The sequence below is a fragment of the Desmodus rotundus genome, chromosome 8, assembly GCF_022682495.2.
Source record: "Desmodus rotundus isolate HL8 chromosome 8, HLdesRot8A.1, whole genome shotgun sequence".
NCBI lineage: Eukaryota > Metazoa > Chordata > Mammalia > Chiroptera > Phyllostomidae > Desmodus > Desmodus rotundus.
The window spans coordinates 120,121,889-120,134,908 of NC_071394.1; the positions used below are offsets into that span (position 1 = coordinate 120,121,889).

General features: G+C 40.0%; 1 protein-coding gene and 1 non-coding gene across 3 annotated transcripts in view; one reads left to right on the forward strand and one right to left on the reverse strand.

Annotated features, from left to right (window-relative positions):
- Positions 1–2,769: 2,769 nt before the first annotated feature.
- The window catches only part of STT3B (STT3 oligosaccharyltransferase complex catalytic subunit B), an 83,091-nt gene continuing 72,840 nt past the window's right edge, over positions 2,770–13,020 (forward strand). Inside the window, exon 1 of one of the 2 annotated variants that reach the window (XM_053930418.1) lies at positions 2,770–3,502. In XM_053930418.1, coding sequence (XP_053786393.1) covers positions 3,189–3,502 — 314 coding nt within the window. In that variant the 5' untranslated portion in view covers positions 2,770–3,188. The remainder of the gene's footprint in view (positions 3,503–13,020) is intronic. The other variant, XM_053930419.1, reaches the window with a different exon arrangement.
- LOC112310034 (small nucleolar RNA SNORA81) lies at positions 12,028–12,155 on the reverse strand. The gene has a single exon (XR_002975349.1). It is a non-coding gene; the product is annotated as a small nucleolar RNA SNORA81 (small nucleolar RNA).

Sequence of the window (13,020 nt, forward strand, 5' to 3'; positions counted from 1 at the left end):
GAAAGCAATACACTCAAGCTTCATGCACAAACTGGAAACCATTTATCTACAGTGGTGTGCTGGAAACTGAGAATTCACTCGTCCCTCTCCAAAGTGCTTTCCATGTGGCACTCTTTTTTTTCCTTTTTCAATTATTATTTTATTTTTTATTTTCCACGTTGCACTCTTGGTAATCTTTCAAAACACACATCTGATCCTCTCTCTCACTCCATCTTACGAACACCACATTCTGCTAAAATCCTTCATGGCTTCCTATTACTCCCAGCTTGAAACAAAACAAAACAATGCCTCAACATGACCTACACTACTGGGCCATTTCGTCAATGCTTACCCTACATCGTTCCACTGTCAGTGTCGCAGCCATACCGGCCCCTTTCTGGGTTCCGTATACTTGCCTCCTCAGCCACACTGCAGGGCTTTCGCATGTGCGTCTCTGTTTGGATAAGTCTTTCCACTCTTTTTACCCCCTGGTCCATTCATTCTAACCCCTAATCCTCAGTCCTAGTGATGGTTCCTCAGGGTAATATTCTCATCTTTTGCAGATTAAATTCCCCATGCATCTCTTTCCCACAGTATTATCCACATTGCATTTGGGTACTTAGCAGTGTGATTTTTTTGTTTATGCCCGTGTCCCTAGGGCTGGCTGGTGAGCTCCACGAGGGCAAGAACCATGTTTCTCAGTTCCCGACTGCATCCCAGTGCCCACATAGTGCTTGGCATAAAGGAGGCACTCAATAAATACTTGTTGAATAAACAAATGAGTGAGTGAGTAAATGAATACCAAGAATAACAGGGTTTTTCCTACTGCTTTTACTATCATCGTTATGTTGTATTTGCAAATATTCCATAACAATTTCTCAAAGTATTTTCAGATAAGCAATCTGATTTGATATAAACAATTGACTTTAAGAGTAAAAAGGTCAGCCCATGTAGGTGACTTACAAGGCTAGTAAGCAACGATGTGGGACCACTACCAAGTCTTACCACTTTTCAGACCAGGGGTCTGGCCATTAAGCAACCAAAAGGAAGCCAAAGAAGATAATGTAGAACTTAACAGGGAGAATCTACAAAAAAGACAATGAAATAGAAATATCCAAATAAGTTAAAACAAAAACACAAAATAAATTTAATTTCAGGCTGATAGAATTTTGGTTCATACAACATGGGCACAAATACTCTAAATGCTGCATTTTAGCACATATGGTTGAAGAGCATGTCATTCTTCTCATACAACTCAGGACTCAGTTAATATTGTCATAATTCTCGTTAAAATGTAGATGTTCAATAAATGCCTGCTATTAAATTGTTGGTGGGAAAAGCCTATTTCTGGAAACTTTGATTCTTTCCTTAATGCAACTTCATTTATTTATCTTTCTATGAAAAGGAGAGAAAAAGTCACTTAGCAAGTTAAAAAAGGTTCAGGATCCATTAGAACAGCAATCTCAAACTAAATATTTTGTTAACTTATCTAACATTTTGAAACGACCTACTATTTAAACACAATTTTTAAATGTTTAAATGTTCTAAATGTGTTGTTTTTTAATGACTTAAGAAAATAATTGAGTGTTTGTATATTAGGTGAATACATGCTTTTCAGTCGTTATTTATTTAATAAAAGGACTGTTAATATAAATTAATTATTTACTGAGTGTTGATTATACTGCAAGCTGGTGCCCTTCACGGATGGGGGCTTGTATCAGAGCAGTTCTGAGTCCGCACAACTCCACTTTTAAAACTCACTTTACACTGAGTTTAGTCTACCCGGTCGCAATTTCTTTTTGGAAAGAAAATATAAAAATACAACCTAGACGTGCAAAATTCGCGTACAAGGATCCTAAATCCGTTGTCATTTACTAATGACAGAATTGGGTAACAGCAGAAAAGTCCACACAAAGTCGAACCGTTCACTCGTTTGATGTAACGTATGCAGCCAAGAAAATGAATTCCTACACTTTCCCATATTTCCAGGGAACAAACATTTTTGCAATAAGGAAAATACAAGAAATGAAAAAAGCGAGACAAAGACGCACTTTGCCTGCCCCTCTAGGTCTTTCCAGACCTAGGGACTGACTGTCTGTGGGCTCCCAAGAGTTTTCCGCACCGGAAAACTTGTCTTAGCTCGCAGTCTCGCAGGCAGAACGCCCCGCGCACCCCACGGGGCGGACCGTGGCGTCGCCACGGGTGGCTCAGTCTCTGCGCTGGGTGCAGGGCGCCCCGGGCGGCCAAGGCCAGCCGGCCAGACACACGCGACGAAGACTAATGTAGCGCGCTTGCGCGCTCAGTCACGTGGTAGGCGCTCCTCGCAAAGCGGGTTAAAAGTCGCGACCGTGGCAAGCCCGCGAACTCCAGGCCGGTAGGCACGGTGCTCAGTCTCCCTTAAGATGATTTAGACGGAATCGGCTCCGCTGTTGAGCACCTCCTGGCCCCTCCCTGGGACGGGCTTAGCTCCGTGCAGCTAGCGGAGCCGCCTAGCGCCCTTCCTAGCCGACAATACAGGCGCGCGAAACCTCCTCTTATAACTGACAATGAAACCGTAGCCGCGCCGCACGGCCGCTCCGGGCGAATGGGCGCGAGGCCGGGAGGGGATAGGGGTGGAAGGACGGTTGAGCCAATCCCCGCCCCAGCTCGGGCTCCTATTGGTGGGCTCCGCAGTTCTGGGCCCGCCCCCTAACGGACCTGTCGCTTTGTGACAGGTGGAAAAGCCAGTTCCTGTTGGGTTGGGGGCGGAGTCAGAGGTTGCCTGAGCTCCGCCCGGGCTCCAGGGGGTTCCTCCTCCTGCTCCTCTCCGCGGGGCGGGCGGTGAGAGTGAGGGAGAATGTCATTGCTGTTCCGATTCGAGGTACTGCCTCCGTCTGCTCCTGCTCTTTCTCTGGCGCCCTCGTCCCGTCGGCTTTCGCCGCTGCCGCAGCTTCACTGGGGATACGGATGGCTAGTGGGGCGCTAGGGCCATCCGAGTTGAGAGAGCGGCGGTCGCGGCCGCTGCGGAGGCGTAGACTCCCCACCGCCACCTCCACCCCCAGTTCCCCGGCCTCGCGGCGCTGAGGGCGGGAGCGCGTGGCGCTCTTCCCTCCTCCTTTTTCTTCCTCCTCCTTCTCCTCCTCCTCCTCGGGTCCCCGCCCAGCACCCCTCGCACCAGGCGCGGCGGCGGCGGCGGCGGCGAGAAGCGAGACCCGCCGCCGGGGCACAACATGGCGGAGCCCTCGGCCCCGGAGAGCAAGCACAAGTCGTCCCTCAACTCGTCCCCGTGGAGCGGCCTCATGGCTCTGGGGAACAGCCGGCACGGCCACCACGGGCCCGGGGCCCAGTGCACGCACAAGGCGGCAGGCAGCGTGGCGTCGCCGAAGCCGGCCCCTGCGGGGCTGTCCGGGGGTCTGTCGCAGCCGGCCGGCTGGCAGTCGCTGCTCTCCTTCACCATCCTTTTCCTGGCCTGGCTGGCCGGCTTCAGCTCGCGCCTCTTCGCCGTCATTCGCTTCGAAAGCATCATTCACGAGTTCGACCCGTGGTGAGTGCCCCGCCGCCCCTCCCCCGCCCGCGGCCCGCGGAGACCCTCGACCCGCAGCTCTCCCCGGACCTGGCCCCGCGCCGCCGCCGCCGAGCCCCGCTCCCCCTCTCCCGCAGAGGCGGGCGCGCCCCCTCCCCGTGGGCGAAGTTTCCCCCGAGCAGCTCGAGACGAGGCGTCGGGGTCCCCGAGTGGGACCTTGACCCCCGGCGGGGCAAGTGTATCGACTCCCAGGAGGGTGAGCGAAGCCCCTCGCGGCGGGCTCGGCTCCCAGAGTCCGGCCGGCCCACTCCGGGAGCCCGCAGACTCGCGGCGGACTCCGCGCCTCCCCGCCCGGGGCCATCGCCGTCTTTCATTTTTGCGAGCGCGTGGTCGCCGGTTGGCGTGGGATCGGCCAGGGGTTGCCTTGCTGCGGTTGGAGTGGAGTCTGGATGTGCAGCAGCTCTGTCTACTCAGCCTCGCAGCTCACCGTTTCTCTGAAAGAGAGTTGAGTGAGGTGTTGGAGGAAAGGAAATAACATCCGTGAAAGTGATCTGAAAGCTAGGGAGTCTTATTTACTTAACATTAGATTTTTTTTTCAAGAGTGGCATTTTTCAAGGTCCTGTAAGTGCACTCTGCACCTCACTATTCCATAACTCTCCTGGATTGCTTTTTAGAGCAAAATCTTTACTCTATTGGCTAAACTGTCACCCTCTGTATGCTGTGCACAGTGTCGGAAAGCATTGCATTAGTTCCTTTATTGGTCTCTGCAGGAGGATTTGTGGATAAGAGAGCAAACTACCGCGGTGATAGGGAGCCCTGGATTGTAATACCGGAGTTGCAGATGGTATGTGTATTCAGGTTGAGTCACTTGAATGTTATAGAAAATTACCCCATTAAAAGCAATAGCTAATTTAGACACTATATTGGTCTGTGCATTATCTAGATAGGAAGACTGATTTTTTTCCAACTTGCCAACCTGAGTTTGTTTATACCTTTTAAACAACTAAAATCATTTTGTTAGTTTACTAACAAAGTAAACTTGACCTCCTACTTGCCAGATCTAACTAAACTTTAGGATATTTATCATTTGAAATACAGAGAGAAAATCTTCTTGAGAGTCACTAAATACATAGATAATAAATATTTTGTGGAGTAAGTTACCCATATATCAAAGTACTGGATTGGAGTTCTGTTATGGATATAAAAATTGGTAATACATCATGTATTGAATACCAGAGGGGCCCACTTACCAAGAATTCAGTTTAGGATAACAGTTAATTACTGTGACATTTTCCATGAAACATTTTAATTACATTTTAGAAGTTTTTATTGTTTTCCTCTAACTTTTTTTAAAGCTGTGGAAAGACTGTTATATGTTCTATTACAGAATTAGAAAACAACTTTTATGTTAATTGGAAGGACAGAAGAAAATAAATTACTGTGAAGCTTTGTGAACTAGGTGCAGTATTCTTAGTCTTTGCTTTGAAACACCAGATTAGATAAAAATGAAATTGGAACCAAAAAATGAAAACCGCTAGTATTTTACTGAGCAGTGTGAAAAGAGAAAGTTCTGTTTTTTCAGATTACAGCAGTAGTGCATGGCTGACCAAACATTAGTGGTAACAAAAATTGGATGTTTTCAGAGTATCATTCTTACAAACGGAGGGCCTAATATTAGTAGTTATGTTGAGGGTAATATTAAGGGTTGCAGAAAAATTCACAGCTGAATGATGAGATGATTTTGTCATTATTGCCCTTACTTTGAAGGAAGATTAGAAATCTCTTGAGTCATCCAAGGATCAGTAATCATGAAAAGTCTTACTAGGTTGCTTTGCAGATAATATTCCTTTTTTTTAAAGTATGGCAAAGAATGAAACATTTTCTTTTTCTGGTTTCAAAAATATACTTGAAGAACATAACCCCTTTTTATCCACATGAAAATTGGTTTCACTTCTATTTTTCTATGTATAAAAACACGTTTCAGAAACTACCCTTGAGCTAAATGTATAACATTTGAATTCTAAATCACAATACACAAAGCTAAAGGTATGTACACCTCTTAAGTCTTAAAGACCTACTTCATTTAGGTGTTCTGCTTACTGATAATTTTAATATTTACATTTTGTTATATTTCTGATGAAGTGTTTATGTTCATAATGTTAGATTTCTGATTAATAGTAAATAGCCCTTTATAATAAAGGAATTGTCCCTATCCCTTACTGGGAACAGAGATAAACCTAATGTCTAAGTATAATTCAAGTGACTTTAAAGAGACTTAGGTTTAAGACAATAAGAAATCCTGTTTGCTGATTTTTCATATCCTTTAAAGATTTCAGGTAGTTAGTCTTCTCATTCTTATAGCCCACTGTTGTTGAAAAATTTTAAAGAGAGGGGTTTAGGTACAGATTGCCTGTTGTTTGGATTTTTAAAACAGTTCTCCTACAAAGCTACTAATAGTACTACCAATACTTTGACTGATCTACAGTCTAACATCCTAGTGTTATACGCTACCTTGGGAGTCTCGCACATTACCATTTTAACATTTAGCAATGGACATGAACCTTTAATAATACTGAAATGTTCCTCTCAGGTTCTCTATCTACAGACCATTTTATTCTGGCCTTCCTTGATCCTTTTTTTCATGTCTCTGTTACCAGCTTCATTTCTGAAGTATTTTTAGTGAAAAGTTTACTTTCTCTGTGTATTATTTCTGTAAATTTTACAGTTCTTAAATTGTGTAAGAGACTTGTTAGCTGTTGAAGGTGACTCATTGTCACAAAGTTATACTTGTTTAAATTGTCAGTTTTTAAAAAGAACAAATCTTACCAGTTATAAGGGGTGGTATATGGTGTTGAATATTATATATTTACTGAATTTTAAAGTACAATGCACATTTTTAGAACTTAGCAACATTATTGGTAATGATTTTCCTGCCACTTCACTTCATTAATTTCCTCCCTTATCAGCTGAGTTGATCAGACATGAGGAAGCAGTTTGAGAGTATGTTCTCTACTTGTCAAACATTTGGTTGACTGCTTAGTTTAGCAGCACCTAATTTTATCTTATTTTTATCTGGAGCAAAATGTAATTTCCACTTCTTTTTGTTGTAACTGTTATACTTTTACATTATGTTAACCAAGTACCTTTTCCATAACTGCTATCTTGGTAAATTAGGGTAGCTTTCCCACAGAAGCCCTGTAAAATCTCCCTCTGTGAGGAGAGCTGCCCTTTCCCCTGCCTGCACAGGTTGTAGTGGATTCTCCCCAGAGATGTGGAGAGAGAATTCTCTGAGCCTCGAGTTTGGGCTGCAGCTAGCTGTAAAAGGGCAGAAAGCTGCAGCTCAGAGTTGAAACTTGAATGCAATTTTTTATAAACACTGGTATATATAGGTGAATTAATAACGGAATATGTTTTCAGAGGAGTGATAAACCTTTGGAACATTAGCTGTTTGTAACTTGGGGACTACTTCCTGTTCTTTGAGGTCGTCATGTTTTTCTTGACTTTCCAGATGACAAAAAGAGGCTACTGACCTCAGTTCTGAAGAAGACAAAATGCGTAATAAAACCAGTTTTAGAACAAAGCGTCCCCAAATCTTAAAAAGTGTGGAATCATTAGCAACAGCAGTTCAGCTGTACTTCAGAACAGGTACACTGTCACTGATTTCATATGAGGTAATTTAAAATTTTTCTAGCCTTGAGCCCTTGAGGTCATTTTAAGTTACAAGAGCGTTTAGGGAGGAGCTGCAGGGAGTGAGTGCATTGAGATGCTGAATTGGACCTGCTCCCAATTAGGGTAAGTGCGGTGGCTCCTGTAGGTAGTAATCATGGGTTTCATGAGGCATATATAATAGGTCCTGGGCTAGTTAGGATCTGTCAGCAAAGACTTTGGAAGTTTTTCTTTCTCTTTAGGGTTTTGTTGAGAGGACTAACTTGGGTAAGACTGCATACCCCTTACTGCCATATGTAATTTGCATAAAGGCAACATTGGTTGTACACCAAGCATGAGAAACTCAAAGTAAAGATTTAGGTTTTAGGCTCTGGCCCAGTTGTTATGAACTATGGGGGAACTTACTGGCCTGACTTTACTTAATCTGTCTTTGAGTTGTATGCTCCCGGTAAATTTTGAGTGCTTTCTAATATGAGACAGTGTTAAAAGTTCTTTTTGTTGTAACAGCTTAGTATTCATCAGTGCATACTTGCTGCCAAACATAATGGAAAGATGATTATTTTTGAGTGACCAAATCATTTTTTTCTCAATTTGTGAAAGCTTAATGCTTTTAGAGAGAGACAAAACTGCATTTAACCTGAATTACAAAGTTTATAAAGTATTGTACAGTGCAACATATCTACATATTTCAAAATTGTTATGAAAATTTTCATATATACTGAAAAGTTGAAAGAATTTTATAGTGAACACTCATACTCAACACCTAGATTCTACAGTTATTTTACTTCATCATGTTTCCATCTGTGCATTACTGCTTTTAAACCTTTCTTATAGATACTGACAGCATACTGTTCATGCAAAATAAAGAATGTTATCTTTGTTCCCTAACTCCGTGATAAAGAAGATCTCTTATTTGGGGGTAGCATTTATTTTCTGTAGTACTTGAACATAATGGGCATAAGTACTTTTTCTACACACTCCTCAATTGGACAGCAGATTAGAATCGGATTTAGTCATTCTGGGGTTTGGTTAGTAACTTACCTGAGTACATCATTAGTTGAATAACTTGACTTTGCTGAATTTGATGTTTGAGGAGAAACTCAGAAGTTGTTACAAGTGTATTTGTGATGGTTTTATTAGACTTAATTGATGTGGAATTCCTAAATTCTTTGGAATTATTAGAAGCTTTTTATTGGTCAGCCTGTTGCTTACTCTGTCTTCTTCATCTTCGTTCTTTGCCATGTTTAATCCAGATGTAATACTTAATTTAGTTTTATGTATGATTGCAAAAGTGGCTTCCTGACAGTTCCTACAATGAATAGGAAAAAAGAAAAACATTTTCAAGTAATATAGGAATCACAAGTATAATGCATGGACCAAATTAATACATTGAAAGGGAAAAAAGAAATGTAAATGGTTACTCTATCTTTACTCCTTTATTTGAGTTACTTGATTCTGGTGGTTATTTTTTGTTCTTAAGCCACTTACTCTTTTCTGAGGTTTCTGTGTCCTCACTTTACCATGAATAATTTCCAAGGATTTAAAAATTTGTATAGGAAGTGGCAATACTATGGAATTGGAGGGGGGTGGGATACAAGTATGTTAGGTAACAGTAAGGGTTAGAAGAAGCTCTTGTATTTTAGGTAAATGTAGGTTACTGGCATTTGTTTGCCAGGGAACCTAACCACTATTGGAATTCTCTTTCTTTGGAAACATGTTTTCATAGTTTAAGAAGAAAGACAGCTACACATATTTTGGAATATTACCTATATATAAGTTGGTGAATGCCTCTATGTCAGTCAAGTTTGTACTATTCTTAATTAAGTGAATAATTAAAGCGACTATGTCACCTGTGACCATTTGTGATTCTTTCTGTGGAACTTAATGTTGTAGGATAACTTTAATAAATGGTGTAAATGGTAGTAAACATGCAGTTTTTACAGTGTCTTACAACTTGATTTAGATCTCAGAATTGAGATTGGGTAACATCTCATTTCTATAAATAAAAGATATTTCAATTTGGTATTCCCCATAAGAATTAAATAATGCATGTCTGCCTATGTCCTTTTTACTGCATCCTCTGCCTCCGAGGCCAACTTAAATGAAAGTGTCCTTCATTTAATTTGTTTTTTAATCAGCTGCCCTGATTTAAGCCTTAACATATTGGCCTATCAAAATGCCTGGGCACAATCTGTGTTCTACCCAAGCTCACTGGCTTGGTGATGGATAATTACTTTGCTTTAATGTAGGAAAGAGAAGAGATGATGTTGGCTTGAAGTTTTTAAATCTGGATGACTATGGAATTTTCAGAGAAAGCAATTTTAAGAGAATAGCTGAATGAGAGGAAAAGCTAATTTAATACAACTGAGTGTTTACATTTAAATTTATTTTGTTTGTAAGAAGTTCATATTAATGAAGTTGGAAGTATTAAGCCATCCCACTAAAGGGTGGAAGCTAAAATTTTAGAGTAGACCCAGAATTCTTTAGCCTAATGGACTTTTAGGGTACTTACACGTTGGCTTGGCTTGTTTTCTGGGCAAAGAAACTGACTGTGAGAGGGGTGAAGTACTTTTTCTAAGGTGGTACAGTTGTAGCTTGTCAAGATTCTTTTCTGTTTTCTTTGCACCTATGTTTGCATTGGAGGGAGTTTTATGAGAAGTTGTTTGACACTTATTTCAGAAGATGAGGGAAAGTTCATTTCTACCACAGTATTGGAAATGCTGGCAATTCAAGATTAGCTGTTGGAACAGCTTTTGCGTCATTTGACATCTTTTAGAATTAGTGATTTAAAAAATTGTGTTCATCAGTTACCTGTAATTTCTATAAGTTAATAGTTCTCATAGTTTAAGTTCTCAAACTTTAATTTTTGGCCTTTTCCCCTTCATTCCTGTCCAAAGGGAAATATGGCATGAAGACATAAAGAAATTTTGTTTATATTGGTGAAGTATTGGTAATTAGTTGAAAATCAAGTTGAGTGTTTCTTTTGGAGTTTCCTTTTAATTTCACTTCATGCCTTACAGGTTTATTAGCTATTCTCAGGCAGTAAAATATATTTCTTCACAGTACTGTGTTCTGTTCTTTAGTGAAATCTAGCAATATGTATCTAGTGTGTATGGGTATACATAGTATAATTGACATATAATATTACATTAGTTTTGGGTATATGATATAATGATTCAGTATTTGTATACTTTTCAAAATGATTACCACAATTAGTCTAGTTAACATTCATCACTGTACATAGTTACAAAAATTTCTTGTGAGAACTTTTAAGATCTTCTCTTTTAGTACCTCATGCCTATTCTTCAAACACCAGTAACTCCTGTAAATAAAGTGCAGTCTACCCCATTTAAGGTTTAATTATTGAAGTAAACTATTATAACATCTTGTGCAATCCACAGGAAAAACAATGGAGCACTCCTGTAGTTTTTTGAGGTATTCTTTGAAAATGCCTTAAGTGTTTATGTAGGTTTACATAAGCAAGGGATGTGTTCTACAAAGGCCCTTATCATCTGTGAGAAGGTGTTTAATTTCAGTGTTTAAATCATTTTTCCTTTATGGTGAAATGACACATTCTGAAAAGAATATAAGCCTAATTTACAGTGTAGTGACCAATTATAAAACAAAAACTCATGTGATAATCACCAAGATCAAGAAACAGAACATTGCTACCAACTCAAAAGCCTTTTCCATTCCCCCTCCCCACTTTTATAGTAATTACATCCTTACTTTTCCTCATAGGTGGTATAATTCTTTGTGCATTCCTAAATAATATAGTGTTGCCTATATTAAAATTTTAAATAAACATTCTTGTGGCTTCTGTGTCTTGCTTTTTTTGCTCAGTATTGCTTTAAATGTTCATCTTCATTGATCAAAGGGTTGTTGAAAGTGTGTGGATAATAAAGTTATGCAATAATTTGATCAACCAGGCTGATTTCGAGCTCTTTTGCAGCAGGAAGTACCTAGAAAGGGGAAGGCATTCATCTCTTCGTTGGAGATCAAAAATTATTTCAAGATCGAATACTTGAGCTGGAGCCAGCTGTGTCTCTAGACAATCTTGACAACTTTTTTAAAGGTACTAACTGGCTGGGTAGGTGCAGTCTTAAAATTGACAGTGAGACTACAAGGAAGAGTGAGCAGGGGAGGACACATTTTTGTCCTTCAAGAGACTAAAAAATAATGAAGTAATCAGATAAAAGCAAAGTTATTAGTCTTTGAATTAACAGTTTTTGCCAACTGTTGTTCATTTTTAAGTATGTGTATTAAAGTTTACATAAGGCAAGGAGTGGCTGTAGTTAGTTCTTGAAAGGAAGGAAGGAAGGGGTCCTTTTTTTTTCTTGAAAGAAAGAAGTGGTAGTTCTTTCCAGAAATAAAGAAAAAGGGAAAGAAAGACAAAATGTTGGAAGGAGATATAAACTGCAGGAATTTCGGAAAACCCTAAGAATAGAATGTTTAATGTATTGAAATATTGACATTTTTGTAGAGGATTGATGACCCTGGGTTGTGTGTAATTTTAACTGTGTAGCTCTTGTGGGGTCTTGAATAGCTTGTATTTCTCACATTGTTTTCTGTGTTGTTTTCTTATTCCAGTCTTCATGGTGACCACCTTTATTTTTTTCCCAATTTTTGTTTTCTTTACTGATTTAGTACTGTCTTGGTCTTTAGGAAGAATGGGAGAGGTATAATAAGATCCTTCCAGAAACAGCCTTCAGGGGATACGTTTTATTCAAGGAAAGGTAAAGCAAAGGTGATAGATTTTGTATAGGAACTTGAAATCTGTGGTGTGTGCAAATTTCGCATTATGTGTTAGTTAGCAAGTGATTAAGTATATTGGAAACGTGATTCCAGCTTACAAGCTTTTTTATTCCTTTTTTCTAAAGACATGTTGTGCCAAATCTTAAGACAAAGGACACTGGACATTAAGAAAGAGGTCCACCCCAGTCTTTATAATCTCGTGCAGTTATTTTTCTTGTGTGTACTCTGCTAACAAGCTTTTTTAAAATTAGAAAATAGTTCTTCAGACAAACCTGAATGCTCTCTAATGCATTTCTGCTTATTGGTCAGAATGATTTTGATGAAATTCAGGGTTTTTTTCCTGCTGTGCATTAGTGTGGAACCCATGCTATAGTACTTAAATGGATAGCAGTTGATTTCTTTTGTGAATAGAAGACTGTTACCATAGTTAATCATTGTTAGTTGAAAATTTAAACCGTGTATCTCATACGAAAGGTATACATACTTATTACCCATTCTCCCCCAAATCCCATCTAATACATGCCAGAGAGAAATATAAATGACTTTGAATTAGGCTCTATTTGGATAATGGTCCGACTTAATGATTTAAGCTATTTTAACCCCTCTGGTATTCCTCTTATATGTATTCCCCAAGGAAGTAGAGATTCTTTTGTGAAATGTATTAACTGTTAGAAAACATGCCAGGCATACTCCTTTCAGAAATAACAATCTAGTGTAGCTTAGCTGCCTTACATTTGAGGGGTATAAATACAGGTTTTATTAATCCTAATATAAAGTAATTTAAGTTTTGTTCAAAACTGTTCACTTAACAATTAAAATAGGCCAGAGCCATTTTGAAGATTTTAACACCTGTAATGTAAAGACACTCAAGGAGACTTGTTACTTGTTCTTTGCCTAAATGAGCAAGATACTGTTACGGCAATAATGATGCTCATTTCCCCCCTCTAATGATGATAATCATATTGATAACTTAATTGTTCTCATTATAGACAGACTAACAGATGATCTTTTATGGTAAGAACATCTTTTTTTAAAATTGATTATGCTATTACAGTTGTCCCATTCCCCCCCCCCTTATTCCCCTCCACCCTGCATACCCCCTCCCACCCTCATTCCCC